Below are 17,651 nucleotides of genomic sequence, written 5' to 3'. Positions count from 1 at the left end.
GACTCGTCCTTGCATTTGGGTTAGCTTGCGGTTGCATACCCTTTGAAAGTGGCCCTTGCAACCGCAAAACGAACAAGTCTTGCCTTGCGCTGGGCACTGCGGCGCTGACGCGATGTGGTCCCGCGAGCCGCATCGGAAACAACGTGGCGAACCGGAGCGGCTACTCTGTTCTCGGTTCCGCTCAGAGGGGCGGTTCCGCTGCGGCGCACGTGAGCCGCCCACGCTCCTCGTTAAATTCTGCTTAAAGGTGGCTGCCGGTTGTGAATACCTTTTTTTTTTTTTTTGAAGAATGCGAGGATGGTTTACGACGCTGCCACAATGAAATTGCTTCGACCGAAGCAGAAAGCTCCTTTAGCTCTTCAGCCACTTGCTCAAACTGAAGTGCAATTCGAACAGAATTCTCGAATGGAAGTGTGGAACCCTCGAGCAGTAACCGCTCACGTACACGAGTGGAAGCTACGCCGGCAACGAATTGATCCCGCAGAGCATCATCTTGCGAGGCAAACGAACAATGTGACGCTAGCTCCCGTACAGCGGCAACAAAGTCATGAACGGACTCGCCTGTGTGTTGGCTACGGCGGTGAAAGCAATGGCGCTCGATGATAACATTGCGCGACGTTGGAAACTGGTGCTGTTATGCCGTGAGTGCAGAGTCGTATTCGTCAGGAGGGGCCACGACAGACTTGTCATCGGCGCGTGCTGCGGCACTTGGCGCGGCCGGTGCTGCGGCGCTGGTCCCTGTATGTAGCGTCTGATAAATACGCTGGCCCTCCGCCCCCAAACAATGCAAAAGAATAGCCTTGCGTTGCTCCGGCTTGAATGCGGCGGCTCCGGATGCCAGCAAGTACACGTTGAACATCTGCTCCCACTGCTCCCATGGCAATGAGGGACGGCCGGGCGTCGGAAGGAAAAACAGTGGCGGAGCAAGCCCGGTGAAGCTCATGGTGGGTGGATACGGATGGTGCAGCAGGGCTGGGGGTACGTTCACAACATCCTTGTTGCCAATGTGGTGTTGACCGAAGGTGGAAGTCAGGCTCCAGCCGTCCCGAAGTAAAAAGCCATTTATTTAACATATACAACCAATATATATAATGAAGAACAGAAGCGCCCCCTGGGAAATAAAGAACTGAAATGAATAAAGAAACTGAATATAACAGGCAAGTTCTGCGGCGCAACCGCAAACACCTCATACAAACGGATGAGCCGTATGCTGAGACGAGCAGCGAAGATGGGGACCACACAACCGAAGCAAGCACGCCTGTCGACAACCCTCAGGTACCTGCAATGCATTCTTCGGCCGGATCAACATCGTAGGCCTTGGAATCGCCACGAATGACTGATGGGGCACAACAGTGCACAACACAGAAGGAAGGCCAACACCGGTTTCTGTGCAGACCCCAGTTCCGAGAAGATCGTCCCGGAACACTAGACCCCCGGAACGCCTTCACTATGACAAGGCAGTTAATCAAATTGCTTAACGAATCTGTCAAGAGTCTGTTTTGTTTGTTCACATGAAAGGATGTATCAGGCGTGTGCATGACCGTGCGCCTGTTCCTGACATGCGTGTTGCGGTCGGCCCGTTATCACTTGGTCGGCTATAAAAGCAACACTTCCCAATAAACCTGTGTTCTTCTTGTTATGGCTATCTTGCTGTTGTCACGTCCTTCGCGGCTCTGATACAACGACCTGCTGATTGACAGCGAATTTTCGCCATGGCCGTACCATGCAGCTAGGCCTAATGAGCATCAATTCATCAGTATCCAGCGGTGAAAGTTGCTGTTTGGTGCCGAGTTCACCAAAATCATAATGGCGGCATGGCAGTGAAATGACCTTGCCAACGAAAGTAGGGGATAGGCAACAAATTGAATGGTGGCAACTTTGTTTGTGGCTGCCATGCTTATGACATCGTGCGGGACATGTCCAAAAAATTCAGAGTAAAATACTGTACAGCGTCCGAAACCTCGGTCACTAATTTACATCGGTCACTGAGGCAGCCCGGCTTGGCACCATAGCAATCACTCGCTGCCGCCTGAAAACAACAGACGCTGTAGCATTGCCTAAGCAACCTGCATGCGGGGTGGGGGGGGGGGGTGTATCGAACATAGATAATAGCCATGGAAGAAACAGCGGTACGATCCAGGCTTAACTGGATAGGATTGACTCGGTTCACTGAGGAGTTACCGCAGCTGCTGATTCCTGCCATGCCGCTTTCGATTGTTAGGAGCAATGGCTCTTGCAGACTTACTTCAGCTTTTGAAAGCCTGAGCAACACCTTAGGCACAGGGTGGGGCAGTTTTCTCATATTTTGCTGAAATCTAGCAGGATGTAGCAGGGTTTGCCTCTCAGCACAGTTCGGCGCAATTGGCGCAGTGGTAGCATCACTGTGCCATAAACAGGGGTGGGGCATTTGTCGGGATATTACGGTACTGTTGAACTTTCGAAATGACATCTCAATTTAGTGAAATTCACTATATAAAAATATTTTCTCAATTTTCCAGTCTTCCATCTCATTCAACACCATGCATTTACTTCAACTTATGTTGAATTCCAATGGCGGAGTCGGAGCAGCCGACGGACTCCGCGAGCGAGCACTCGACTCTGGCGCAGAGCAACGCCTCCAGATCCGCGAATGGAACACAACCTGCGCCGCCGGAGCAAGGCGGAAGCGGAAGTTCTATCACCGAGTTACCCAGGATACCTTGCGTGTTGTCATTTCCTTCCGCTGTTTGCTCCCAGCACCGCCGCACCGGTCACTTGTCTCTTCAGCGCCGTTCACCTGTTTTTTTTTTTAAAGTGCGGAATGGATATCTCGCCAAGCGTGCAGCAGCTTTAGCTTCCTCGCGAGTCGTGATCGGTGGCGTCTCCTAGCAGACAAACGTGGTAAAGGAAATACGTCACGCAGAGTTCCGGTCCACTCCGCCGATTTTGGCAGAGCAGCTTTTTCTGCTCCATGGAGTGACTCCTGTTCTGAATCCCCTCCGACTCTCTCATTGGAACATCTTACTCCCACCGTCACTCTGCCATTGGAACAAACTTGCTCCGAAACGAGCAGAAAAACTTGCTCCGGCTCCGCCATTGGAATTCAACATTAGTGAAGTAATTTTGTTCAATAGTCAAGACTGAATGAAGTTTACAAACATCACGTGCATGCAGCTGGAGCTGCAATTGAGTATTGATAAACAGTGACTAACAAGCAGGGGACAGAATGCATCACTTACCATCTGTCATGGAAGTCACACTGGACGAGCCCTATTTGTGCTCGCAGTCACGTGACAATGCTGACAAACATGCCAGTGGCTAATCGTAAAATTTGTCATTCCCTCCACAGTAGCCAAAGCAACAAAGGAAACCCACATAGGTTGCACAGAAATTAAGGCTTTGCAGTGGAATAAGAGCTCATCTTGGTCCAAGGATTGAAACTTGTACCAACGCCTTTCCGGGCCAGTCACTCCACCAGCTGAGCTAACCAGGATGCCAGCAGAGTGAGGGTGAATCAATTGAAAACTCGAAGCACACAGACACTGAATCAGTTCAGAGGAAGCCCACAGGGCGGAGGAGGAGGAGGAAGGGCTGTGACAGAAATAAACTTGTAATCCACATTGTGGGTTTCCGTAGAACCAACCAGAGCCTACGAGCCCGCAGCAATGAGAAAAGGAATATGTGTTGTTGTGGTGTCACAACGTTGTGTCATCATTATTGTGAACAAATACTATCATAAACTACATTATGGTAATCTTGGCTTTGCTACTAAAAAGCCAGCCTACTGTTGGCGGGCCATGATGAAAACGATGGATGTAATTGATACTGTAATAATCTGTCCAGTTTCTTGGGGTATTGTGTAAGTAAATGTTTACTTACAAGATGTGACATATCAGGAGTGTTCTGGGAACCTGTGCAGTAACTTTTACTGTGTAATAATCTTGACCTGACCAATCGAGCAATTAGATGAAGGCGAATTTTTCAGTGCTCATTTCTTAGATGATGCAAATTTCACTATTCCTGCAAGATTTCTTGTCTCATCAAAATTTCAAACTCACATGGAATTGAAAAGCTCCTCGATGTCATTGCGGGGACAGACCCTTTGGTACAACTCTTGAAACTTCTCGAGGGTGAACTCCTTTGGTTCGATGACATCATTCTGCAACCGTTGGGTACAAATAGGTCACCAAAAGTCTGCCGTCATAAATTGCATAGCAATTGGGAAGGCGACACTTAGACTAGCCCTCACAAGAGATGTACAAAATGTTGGTTGAATATAATAAACCAATGCAGAGTTGCAGCTTCAGATGTAACCCCCAAAAATACTCAAACAAGGACAGGACAAGTGAAATGTCCCTTCTTTGCTGGTGCTTCTTTGTGTGCTGCTCAGCATATACTTTAGAAATGAATAAACTAGCCCAAAACAAAGTTTTAATGAGGTTGCAGCTTTTTAAGTAGACCGCTTCAAGCCCAGGTACCATCTGGGAGACATCTCTGTGACGTGAGACCACCTTGCATTCACAAAAAAAAAAAAAAAAAGTCGAGTGAAGCACATATATCTTATTTTATTGCTTCATTGTATTAGGCTATAAAAAAATTATGGAAGAACTTTATTTTTATTTGAATAACACCAGCCTTTAATATCCACCCGAGAATAGGCATGCGTACACAAAGATATCTACACAACACAATCATAGTCCATCATGCAAAGGCTATAACGCTAGAGAAGGCATGCTTACACAGCTATTTCCAACCTTTCTAATATAATCTCATTACTAATTGCTCGCTCGTTTAGTGCTCACAGGGGTGTACATAGGAAGGATGCCACCGTGCATGCGTTTCCTTCTTTTCCTTTTTTTGAGACTCCCGAGAACTAATTGCCTCTGGTTGGCGATAAGATGAAGATTAGCATAAGTTTATGACATGTTCTGCTTTTTTGACGGGCACAACCACACAGTTTTCTTGAGTGCGCTCACCTATGCAGTTCAATTATGCTATGGACATAAATATTAGTTTAAGAGCAGGAACATTTGAGACTTGCGAAATATTCTCATGTGCACATTTTTAATTCTCATAAGTTTATTTCATTTTTTTATTGTTCTTATTCATGAATAAACAGTACATATCATCATCATCAGCCTGGTTATGCCCACTGCAAGGCAAAGGCCTCTCCCATACTCCTCCAACTACTCCGGTTGTGTACTGTTTGTGCCCATATTGTAGTACATATATACCAACACAAAATATTTTTTTCTCACTTTACGGTCACCGTAAAAGATTCCGGTAAATTTTTTTTAAAATAGGTCTCTCAGAAGAATTGGAATTTGCAATAAAAAAAATTGAGCCTGGGCAGTTGCATGTGGCAAAAAAAAAAAAGAAAATCAACCCTGAAAGGGTTAAGCACGAAATGTAATATAGTGATGCGAAACCTTGTGAAGGTATCCCTGAAGTGGCCATCCAGAACCACCCCTGACCATGTGCAGCACTGAGTCTGAGATCAAATGGCTAGAGTTTTCTGCCAAAACACAAAATGGCAGGCCTACCTTGCCACTTGGGAGTCCAACATCGCCAATGCATTGGTACACCAGCTTCTCAGTCTTGCCTGATGCAAATGTCTGTGCTATCCTGCAGCCCCACAAGCAGGGAGTGGGAAAAATTTCAGAGTGAGCCATAAATCCCTCCTTATGGATGCTTTGCAACTTTTGAAGAACCTTGTCATCTCCCATGGGAGTGATGGCTATAAAATGTTGCGCACTCTAATTAGTGACTCGCAATAAACAAATAAAGTGAAACATCTCACAACTCCGCTGTAACATGGGTCATAGCACTGTCCACAAACAACCTGTTGGCAGCTCAGTCACAGTGAAGCAAAAGCAACGGCTGGAAAGCAGGATCAACATGTATATTATTATCAACAACTGAATAATTTCATGATGTGACTTGCCACACCACAGAGGACCTCTGCCACAGAGGACGCCAGTACTGTAGTCTCTAGTACACTTCAAGGACAACTATCATTCAAGGTGCAAACAGTAAAACCTCGATAGTTTGATCTTGGTTTACAGTCAACGTTTGATTTTTCCAACTCCCAGGGGACCACAGAAATGTCTGAAGAATGCATGGCTTTTAACTGCCTAAAAGGACTCAAACTGCCGCAGCCATGTCCGAAATTGCTTTCAAGACCTACCAGTACAATTATTAAGCGTCTCGGTGCTCGTACTGTGGCAGGAGATGACGGGCCCATGCGTGCGTAAATAAGGAACATGTCTCGTCCCAACACAGTTACCCCTTTGCATTCCTGGTATGCTTCACCTTAATCTATTTCATTTGCTTGACCGCATAACATCTTTGCGTTGCGGCAAAGCAAACTTTCGGGAACCGGCATTACGCAACGTTTTAGGAATCTCGATGTCCGTACTGGGACAGGAGACGGCGGTGGCGCGCGTTTGAAATTAAGAAATATATTTAATTTCCCGTGACAGTAGCCTCTTATTGCACTTGGTATCATCATCATCATCATCATCAGCCTGGTTACGCCCACTGCAGGGCAAAGGCCTCTCCCATACTTCTCCAACTGCCCCGGTCATGTACTAATTGTGGCCATGTTGACCCTCCAAACTTCCTAATCTCATCTGCCCACCTAACTTTCTGTCGCCCCCTGCTACGCTTCCCTTCCCTCGGAATCCAGTCCGTAACCCTTAATGACCATCGGTTATCTTCCCTCCTCATTACATGTCCTGCCCATGCCCATTTCTTTTTCTTGATTTCAACTAAGATGTCATTTACGCGCGTTTGTTCCCTCACCCAATCTGCTCTTTTCTTATCCTTTAATGTTACACCTATCATTCTTCTTTCCATAGCTCGTTGCGTCGTCCTCAATTTAAGTAGAACCCTTTTCGTAAGCCTCCAGGTTTCTGCCCCGTAAGTGAGTACTGGTAAGACACAGCTGTTATAAACTTTTCTCTTGAGAGATAATGGCAACCTGCTGAAGTGAGTTTTGTGCTCTCTATAACTTCAACGCAAACCGAGTGGCGAGTACACACCACACACAAAGGTATGAGCCATTGGCGCACCTAGACTCTCGCGCCAACGCAGATCGCTTTCACGATATGGCCAGCCCAACCACACGCGGCTGCACATAAGCAGTTTCTGCCCCCTTCCTCCCATTTCCCCCGGTGCTTAGCGTATGATGGAAGACGGCATGCTTCCTCCTCACTTTCTTCTGGCATCATTTGCGTAGCGCACGAAAGTAGGAAAGGACCGAGACGAGTAAAGAGTGCTAACTTAAAGCCGATCTTTATTTGCGGACGAGCATAATATATATGTGCAGCAAGCAGAAAAGGGGGAATACAGAGAATCAGCTCATTGACAACACAAATCACTTCACGTGCCCACGATTGCCCTGCGCTCGGCCTCGTTATCTCACTCAGGTCATGACAGAGCAATAAAAGAGGTGCTTACACAGTGGTCACCTAGATTGTGAAAGTACTCCGCTTCTATTATTTCTCAGATTAAGTGCGACCTATGCCTTGCCAATACCATGAACTGTTGAAAGAGGGGAGTGCACTTGCAATGCTGGCAATGAATGCCAAGCTGACCCTGCACCGTGTTGTACACTTTGTTTCGGTGCTTGTGCAAGCAGTCGTTGAGGTGTCTGCCAGTTTGGCAAACATAGGTCGGTCTTCTGCACTTCAGTGGGATTGAGTAAACGACCCCTTCTACGTATTGGACGAAACCTGACTTGTGCTTGATGGAGCACAAAGCAAAGTTAGCACGTAGTGCGCTGACTCACTTGCATAGCTTCTGTAGTTTCTTTGGAGCCGAGAAAACCACACTCACTCTAGTGCCCTGACAATCTCCTTTAACCTGTGCGAAATGTTGTGCACATATGGCAGAACGAAAGGCCGGCTCTTTTCAGCGACATCACATTTCTCTGGCCTATGTCCTTGTTGCATGACCTTGAGCAACTTTTCAGCCACCGAAGAAAGCAAGTGTACTGGATAATTGGCTTCTACCAGATGCCTCACCTGTTGAATGACCACTCAACAATCAAGAACATAAAAAATGACTCAATAGATGTTACACTCATTTTATGCCAGTTCATACCTTGCCAGAGAAGACAATTTTTCAGCACCAACGTTCAGTACATCGCGAAGCTGTGGTTGTATGATACGTTTTCCGGCCTCTAGATCCCATGTGAAGAAGAAGAGACGCAAGGCGTGTACGATCGAGAACGGTATATAGCTACCCGGTGCAGCAGCTTCATCACAATACTTGCCCACCCGTCTCACATGAAAATGCCGGCGTGCCCACAGTTTCTCATTTTGGTACCAGCAAATTATCGCTGGGGTTGTCATACGTGGAATTCACAGCTATCACCACCAATCCTATTCTGATAAGCATCTTTGCCTATCTGTTTCAGAGTGCGTACATAGTGCCTGTCGGAAGCGTAGCGCACCTTTTTAATAGACGATAACCGAAACACGATGCTGTTCCCTGCTGCAGACTACGATCACATACATTTTCCGGCTGATAGATCCCATGTGAACAGGAAAAGGTGCGAGGCCTGCGTAATCGAGAACAGCATATAGCTGCTCGTCTCGTGAAAACGATGGCGTGCACAATTTCTTATTTCGATACCAGCAAATCTATGGTGGGGTTGCCGCATGCTGCATTCACAGCTATCCCGCTAGATCTATTAAGATAAGCATCTTCACCTATGTTTTACAGTGTGTGGTGCGTAGTGCGATTTGTAGCGCGCTGCACGCTTTTAGTAAGCGATAATCCAAACACGCTGCCATTCTTCATTGCAGGCGGTGACATGTGGACATCACATTTCGCTTCGGTGGCATCTGGCATCACCCACCAGCTTGATTTCGTCTTGGTTTCCTGTGGCCATCTTAAAACACCACGCAATTGGAAAAAAACAAAATGCGTCTCTGGCCGCTGCAGCACCACCAGCTTGATGCATGTCGGCAGCTCGTGCCGCAACGATCCGCGCAATGCTTCACATTACGTGGATGTCAACAATAGTTGGGTCTGTCAATTTTTTTAGCTACTTCGGATTGTATGTTTTCTTTGTTAGTATGTTGTCTTTTCTTGCGGTCTTTTACAAGATGTATGGACGAGGTTCTACTGTAGATCTATTCCAGTATGTGTATCGACTTTCTTATACTTATTATAAGGCTAGGTAGGATGACGAAATTAGAAAATTCGCAGGTGCAAGTTAGAATCGGTTGGCGCAAGGCAGATTGCAGGGAGAGGCTTTCGTCCTGCAGTGGACATAAAATAGGCTGGTGATGAAGTATTTATGCAAGCCCATCTGTACTCATGAATAAACAATGCATGTTCCAGGGTGTCTACCAAGCTGACATTTCCAAATTCCCTTGAGTTTTCCAGGTTTTCTCTGAATGCCGTTGTGAAATTTCCTGAGTGACACAGAACTTGTTTTATGTCAAGATGGACTGAAACCATGTCGCCCGATGCTGTCACTCTCTAGTAAGCATGTTAAAAATAAGAAAAACGACTTAATCCAATTTGAATAGTGAAGAGTAGTGTTCATTTTATTCAAAAAGAAAACAGAAGGGGGGCGTTAGTAAAATGCAGTGAATAAAATATCTTCAAAAAAAATGGTAAAGCCCATGCAAATTGAGTCAAACATATTCAAATATGAATAAAAAAGAGATACATACTGAACAAATAGTCGATCCCGGATATATCGAATTATTGCCTATATCGAACAGTTGAAAAATACCTTTGGGAATTCCATGCAAAAGTATAGCGGTATTGTTTGCGTATATAGAACTCCCGTGGCATATCGATGTATCGAACTCCACGCTGAGCTGCGCCCCGGCAATAGCACTTCTCCCACTATACTGCACCCCTGCAAGTGCGCTTCTCCCATCGCATCCCACTCCCACAAGTGCGCTTCTCGCGAAGCTCTCGCGATGTTCCCGCGATCTCACGCGCGCCGCGCCGAACTCTGAGAAAGGGGCGTGTGGGTAAAAGGCACGTGACGTGGAGCACTTGGAGTGCGATTTGGTGTGAAAGGGAAGCGGGAGGGAGAAACCATGCTGACCGCAGGCACTAGTTTCCTGTGTTTTGGTTGGCTGACACAGCTGGCACAGTGAGACGAACGAGGTTAGTGCAGCTTGGGCTGGTGGTAGTGCGGAGACGCGGAGTGGTGCGTCTTTCGATTCGCTTTGTTCCTTTTATTCACGAGGCCAACGCGAAGGCTTGAGACTCATGTGGTGCAGTGCATTTTTCTTTCCGCTTTTGCACATGTTCCTGACCATGGCTGCGAAAAAACGCAACAATTTGGATTTTTCAACAAAGGCGGACATCATTCGACTGGTGGATGCTGGCGAGAAAACGTCGGCCACGGCAGCGTTCGGAATTCCACGCAACACCTGAGTACGATCCTCAAGAACAAAGCTGATGTTAAGCTGAAGGCAGTGCAGTCGAGTCACCCTGGAGCGTGTCATGTAAGCGTCCCATCTTTTGTGAATTGTGAACTGCTTCCGCAAAGCAGGCTTTGTGGTAGCTGCAGACGATGGATGTCTTGACAGTGAAGACGATGACGCTGGATGCCTGGACAGCGAATTTCGCGAGCTCTCTGCATTCCCAGGTACCATCCCAGGCGGCGTTACAGCACGCGATTTCGTCAGCGCCGACGACGGCGTGCAAGCTGTAGCGGATCGCGCTGATGGGGAGATTGTGGCTGACATCATGGGTGACGAGGACGCAGACTCGAGCAACGGCGAAGGTTCTGGCGAAGAGGACCAATCACCATGCACTGCAGCTGAACTTGCATCAGCTTTCAGCGTCATTTGCCGCTGTTGTGACACAATGGAAGGAGCTGGCCTTTGTCATTTGGACACTGTCAACAAGCTTGAGGACAGCTTAATGAACTTGATGGTGTAGAAGAAAAAGCAAGCAAAGGTCATAGTTCTTTTTCTTCTGAAATAAAGTGCTCTGGTCATTGCATTGTGTTTTTGTTTTTTCACGCGCCTTGGAGGTAAAGCTCGGTAAGTTCCCGTTAGTCACGACATAGGGAAACTGCCTTGAGATGTGTGGAGTTGTTAGAGAAGCTTTTGACATGCATATTTTATATTTCTAATTATCGATATATCAAACTATTTCGTGATCCCCTTCGAGTTCGATATACCCGGGATCGACTGTATTTTCGAATATGAGCTATTTCTATCAACTGATAGCAAGCTCATTAGTATGAGGCCCGGACTTTGTCACTAGTGAGATTTTCTCTGAGCAGCTGGAAAGTCAATCTCAACTGCCCTGACATCTCTCACCCCTCACATAATGCCTCAGTGTTGCGTTTCACTGCTTTAAATAGTTTATTTTGCTTTTAATGAGAGACACCTGCATCTCGGCATCAGCCAACACGTTTCTTTTTTTTTTAGCTCAAACTCCTTCAAAGAAGCAGTAGCACACTTCCTTTCCCGTTCATTCCTCAATGTATAGGCATTTTCTGTTCTCGTTCCCCTCCGCTGCGCGTTCGTCCCATGGACCATTTGAAGCATCCTCTTGGTCAGTGGTACACTCAATGTTCAATTTTTCAAACTCCCTAGGGGCCGCGAAAATGTCCAAAAAATTAGGCAACCCAAAAAATGAATACATGTATTTTACTGCTCATAAGGGCTCAAATCACTACAGGCACATCAGAAAAAGCTCTGAAGGGCTGCCAGTACACTTATTAGGCATATCGGTGCTCGTACTGTGACAAGAGATGGCGGGTGCACACGTGTATCTTTAAGGAATACATACTGTTTCCCTTGACAATTGTTCTTCCCACGCTCGTAAACTTTCCCCGCAATACTTTGCGCGAGGTGAAGCTGACTTTCGGGACCAGGCATTATGCAACGCGCCGTGTTTTCCAAACTTCGAAGTCAATTGTGAGGATTACAAAGGCGAAATCGGTTTGCTGACAGCAGCGAATTCTTTCAATGATAAACACGGCACAGAACGGCAAGCTTATTAGCAAACATCGAAGCTGACCTGACCTGGCCTAGTGTTTTTCAGGGTGTCTACCAAGTTGACATTTCCAAATTCCACGAGTTCTCCAGGTTTTCCCTGAGTGGCTTTGCAATATTCCCTGAGTGACACAGAACTTTGTTTTATGTCAAGGGGGGCTGGACACCATGTCGCCCAATGCTGTCACTCTCTATAAGCATGTTAAAAAATAAAAAAGCGACTCAGTTTTTGTAATAAGGAGTAGTGCTTATTTTATTCAATAAGAAAACAGAAAAGGGGGGCTAGTGGAATGCTCAGGAAATAAAATACATTAAAAAAAAAAAGGTAAAACCAAGTGCAAATCAATTCAACCGTTCTCAAATACAGATAAAAAGGAGATGCATACAGAAGCAAATATTTTCGAATGAGAGCTATTTCTATCAATTGATTACAAGCTCATCGGTATGATGTCCAAACTTTGTCACAAGTGAGATTCTCTCTCAAAAGCTGTCCAGACATACTCTCAGCCTGCGCACCATGCCTCAATGTTGCGTTTCGTTGCTTGAAAGAGTTTATTTTGGTTTGAATGAGGGACACCTGCATCTTGGCGTCAGCCAACACACTTTTTTTTTTATCTCAAGCTTCTTCAAAGAAACGATGGCACGCCTCCTTTCCCGTTCATTTCTCAATGCACCAGTCCTTTCTGTTCTCATCCTCCTTCCGACGCATGTTCGCTTCACGAACCATTTGAACCATCCTCATGGTCAGTTGTACAGTGAACATACGATTTTTAGTACTCCCTAGGGGCTGCGAAAACATAAAAAAAAGAAAACCGGACAGTTTGACCAAAGAAATGCATGTCTTTTTGCCCTGAAACGGTTTGAACAAATTTTGTAGACGCGTGGGGTACAGCGCCAGAATTTGTGAAACATCTCATATTAAAGAGCTACAGACGATTACAAGTTACCCTCCTCCATAGTCATGCATTTTCTCCTCAACTCGTTCGCTGAGTGATCGGGGCTAAGCTCCACCTTCACTGGCTCTGCGTCATGATGTCACGTCATGTCGTCGACTTGTGGTTCTCTAGAAGCAAGCGTGCGAAGCCTCTCCAAACTCTCAGCAGTCGACCCCAAGCGAGACCTATCGAAGCAGCATGCGTATGTCACAGCGCATGAGCGGCCCGAACGGTCTGCACGGTCCAGCCACCTGTTGCAGAGCTTAACCAGCCAAACAAAGCACTAATATTGCTCTAACCAAGTGAAAAACATTTTAAACATTTACAAAAACGTCTTTTCGATTACGCTCCTGCATAATATTTGCACCAGCTGCAAAGAATACATTTCATTGCTGCTACTGTGTGTGGTTGAGCTCTCTGCCACCAGGTGGCTGCACTGTGCAGACCATTCACATTTGTGCTTCCGTTCATCCCGTGAAACGACACGGTCAAATGGCCAGGCCCTGTCCCCTTGCGCTTGCATTTACCCCAATACCGAACTTACAAAACACTATTGTGTTAGTAATCTTCTGGTGTAAAGTGATGGCCGCAAACACGCAAATCCTGGCGCCGATCGGATAGCGGCAGTTCGATGCGCTGCAGCCAGTCCGCTCGTCTGCTGCTTTGCAGAGGGACACGATGTCCCAACTTGACATATTGCCAGTTGCTATGTTCACAGTTCACAGTGCAACAAAGCGAATCATAGTGATTGCGAAAAGACTGAGACCGACTGACAGTGGAGCTCTCGTCAAAATGGAGCATGTTGTAACACAAGCAGACGACGCTTGCTGTGTGCCAAAAGTGCTTAGGTGTAGTGAGAAATTGTTCTCGTGCATTCTCTTTCTGTTACTTTCTTTTTATAGAAACAAATTAGCTTTGCAACTATTATGGACATCATTTGTTCCCAATAAAGATGGAAAAATTATCAACAATGCACCCTGGGCAGCCAATCGGATAGCTTGCCCTGCTGACATCAATTAAGTGATTTACGCCGTATGGGGTAGAGGCAACTGAAAATTCCACCGAGCAGTGTGCTGCGATCAGCAGCGATGTAGATTTTTAAAACCTTATAATGAGCTACACGCTTTATGTCGAGCACTTAGATGCGTCAATTAATGATCAGCAGGCCCTACTCTATTGTTTCAGGGTCCCTTTAAGGGCTCAAATCGCCAGAAGCACATGCCAAAAAGCTCTGAATGCATGCCAGTACACTTATTAGGCATATGAATACTCGTACTGAGAAGGATATGGCGAGTGTACGCGTGTATAATTAAGGAATGTATACTGCGCCCCGTGACAATTGCCCCTTCCGACGCTTGTTATGCTTCACTGCAATACTTTTGCGTATGCTTCACTACATAACACTACTTTACTAAGGCGAAGAAAACTTTCAGGAACCTGTCTTATGCAACGCGTCGTGCTTTCCAAGCTTCGAAGCTAATAGCGAGGACCACAAAGGCGGAGTCGCATTGAGGACAGTGGCGAATTCTTTCAATTAAAAACACGGCACCGAACGGCAAGAAGCTTAACAGCGAACGTCGAAGTAGCTGGGCCTAGCGCTGCCACGATGGTGGCTACGGCTGCAAGCGGATCTGCGTGCGAGAGCGCCGTTCAAGGCGGCGAGGTAATCAAAATGGCGGTGGTGGAGGCTTTGTTTGATTAATGCCATTTTGGATCTGCTGTTACGGCAAAAAGTCTGGAAAATCGGATGACAAAGAGTTCTGGCGTCCAAAATTTCCGACGTTGACTCTAGGGGGTGGTGCCGCAAAACTCTCAGAATTATCGGGCGTCCGGAAAGTCTGTCGTTGACTGTACACTGGCACGTCCTCCAGCCGACGACACGGCGTCAAAGTAGATTCATTACGATTCCTCTTTGTTACTCGAGCCAGCATTACCGCGACTTTCGTTCCTTTTCAATAAAATTACAGCTAATTTTCCCTGATAGAAGCATAAATTCCCTGAGTTTTCCCCGAGTATTTCCAGACTATTCAATATCTCTGAGTATTCCCGGTTTCCCCTGTTGGTAGACACCCTGGTTTTTACACATTGACTCAATACCATGGGGTACATGGTAGTGCCGCGAAGCCGTTCGAATTATCGGGCATGTAACAAAAGTCTGGTCTGCGGAAAATTGGTCATTGACTACACTGGCAACTCTTCCAGCCGATGACATGGCATCAAAGACGATTGGTTGCGATTCCTGTTATTCGAGCCAGCATTAGCGCGACTTTGATTCCCTTTCAATGAAATTACAGCTAATTCTCCCTGATATAAGCACAAATTCACTGAGTTTTCTCTAAGTATTTCCGGACTATGCAAGATTCCTGAGAATTCCCGGTTTTTCCTGTTGGTAGACTCCTTGAATTGTTTACCTACGGAAAATATATTTTTATCCCTTTACGGTCATTTAAAAAAATTAGAGTAAATTTTCTTCAAGATAGGTCACTCTGAGGACTATAGATCTGAAATAAAGATATTAACCCTGGAGTGTTGCATTTATTGAAAAAAATTGACCCTCACGGGGTTAAGGAACGCATACTCTGTTCCGCGACATCAGCCCCTTTCCAATCTTAGTATGCTTCACCGCACAACACGCCTTGAATTGCGGTGAACTTGGAATTTAGGAGAGCAGTTTGCTGGGCCAGTTGGTCTCCCCCGTTTTCATATATCCTTGTCCCAATTCGATACCAGTTTACGTCCTTTCTGGTGCATAAGACAGCCTCGACTACACGGTTTAATAAATGTCTACGACCTTTACTTCGATCACTAAGACCTTGCACACTAAGACCTTGCACTAGCTGACATACCTGTCATAATACAGGTGCATGTGCAAACCTGGCCGGTCTTGCAAAGAAGCATGCACACGAGACATGGGAGAGCTCCAAAAGTGGGACCCACCTTCGGACTGGTAATTTTCCATCTGGATCCACCAGGAATCCTAGCTTGATCCAACTGCACAGAAGAAGGCACGTGACTGGGCTAGTTTGTAATCCATGGTAAAAAATAGTGCACCAGTAGGCGGAGGGCGGCACACCAGCTTCTTCTGGCCTTCCTTCCTCTGCTGGTGCGCTTTTTACAATGGACAGAACAGTTGAGTAAAGTTCTCAACAGAGAATAAAACAATAAAAGGGAGGCTGTGTGCCACCCCACAGTTCACAAATAAATCATTGCCAGAAAGTAGCATCATCAGGCTGTATTTTCTGCCCTGAAGGTGAGATGCAGATATGTGTATTAATAAATCATCAGCAAAATTAACAGTCAGTACACTTGAGCAAAGACATCTTGTTCGTGGAGAATTCAGAAGCATGGCAAACAGCAGTACAGTATAACTTGATTTCACGGAAAGTGGATGTTATCACCTACACTGAAGAATGAAATCGTATGTAAATAATACAAGTAGCAAATAGAAAATTAACCTGAAACGAGGCGATAGCAAATCTGATGGGACATCATGCTTCCAACAGGATGCTGCCGACAAGATGACAACAAGAGTAACATGGTGTTTATCGTCCAGTTGTTCTAGCTGCTGTCCTGTTTTAGTGGTGTCACTTCTAGTTGCTAATAACCAACCAGTCTGAGTACAGTCAAACACACGTATAACGGTACTGTTTCTAAAGATATATCGCTTCTAACAATGAGAAGCTGCTGCACCATCAACATTTGCATGTTTTCTATGGTGAAATTACAAAGCCCCTATGTCGCATTATCGGCTATAACAATGAAGCCTGGCTAGTGGGTGCCTGTGCTGTAAGGTAATGGAATGAGAAATCCGTGAAAAGAAAAAGAGGAATTTGAGCCACCGCACCCTTGCCTACCGCCCCAATGGCCATGCACTCATACGCTTCACCCGCCTTGTACGCCTCTCTCCCATTGCCTTTCCACTCCTCTGAACATGAATGGGCTGCGGCCATAGCTCTATGCCATGCCACTCTCTGAAAGTCCCTCGTGCACATCTTTGTTGGTTGCATCGAAGTCGTTCCTGGCCACATGGTTTCTCCGCCTCGTTTGACTTGCCGCCAAAATGGAAGATGTCCGATTTGCCCACTGATCATCAGCAATGCCGTTGCCGGTGAAGAGAAAATGTACTGATATAGGTTGTCAATGAAATGCAGTATCGTGAAGGACGGTAAACAAATATGACTTGGTAAAGAAGTACAGATTATCGTAACTGACAGTGTAGTTCGCTCTGCAGAGAAGTTCAACAAATAAAACTGGTCGGTAGACAATGGACGCAAACACATTCTACGAAGTTCCTATAAGGAGGTGGAAGCCCTCTACAAGTGATTTCTTGATGCCCATGCCATGAACTTGTCAATCACCGGGCCAATTCTGGCCACAAAAGTTAAGCAGTTTGCCTTACTCATCAACAATGTGAACTTCCAGCCAGGTGGCGGCTAAGTACACCTCTTCAAGGAGAGGAACGGCATTGTTTACAAAGGCGAAGAAGCTTCACTTGACATGGAGACGAAGCAGAAGTGGGTGGAGGAAATGCTGCCCCGACTCCTTGGCAACTATGTTTACACCGACATATATAACTGTGATGAAACAGGACTGTTCTTTCAGATGTTGTCGTCCAAGACGCATGCACTCAAAAGAGACACGTGTAAAGGCGGCAAAAACAGCAAGCTGTGCTTCTGTATTTTTGCGCACCAATATGGACAGGAGCGACAAGTGCCCTACATTTGTCATTTGGAAATAAAAAAGTTGC

General features: G+C 46.1%; 1 protein-coding gene across 1 annotated transcript in view; it reads right to left on the bottom strand.

Annotated features, from left to right (window-relative positions):
- norpA (no receptor potential A) overlaps positions 1–17,651 on the bottom strand; it is a 307,805-nt gene that overhangs the window by 195,802 nt on the left and 94,352 nt on the right. Inside the window, exons 8-10 of the mRNA XM_072289167.1 lie at positions 15,842–15,895; positions 5,523–5,604; positions 4,038–4,138 (exon numbers count right to left, since the gene is read on the bottom strand). Of these exons, the coding sequence (XP_072145268.1) occupies positions 4,038–4,138; positions 5,523–5,604; positions 15,842–15,895 (237 nt within the window). The remainder of the gene's footprint in view (positions 1–4,037; positions 4,139–5,522; positions 5,605–15,841; positions 15,896–17,651) is intronic.

This window comes from Dermacentor andersoni, chromosome 7 (genome assembly GCF_023375885.2).
Source record: "Dermacentor andersoni chromosome 7, qqDerAnde1_hic_scaffold, whole genome shotgun sequence".
Classification (NCBI taxonomy): domain Eukaryota; kingdom Metazoa; phylum Arthropoda; class Arachnida; order Ixodida; family Ixodidae; genus Dermacentor; species Dermacentor andersoni.
Note: the sequence above shows the minus strand (reverse complement) of the source record. Positions and strands in the feature narration are given on the sequence as shown.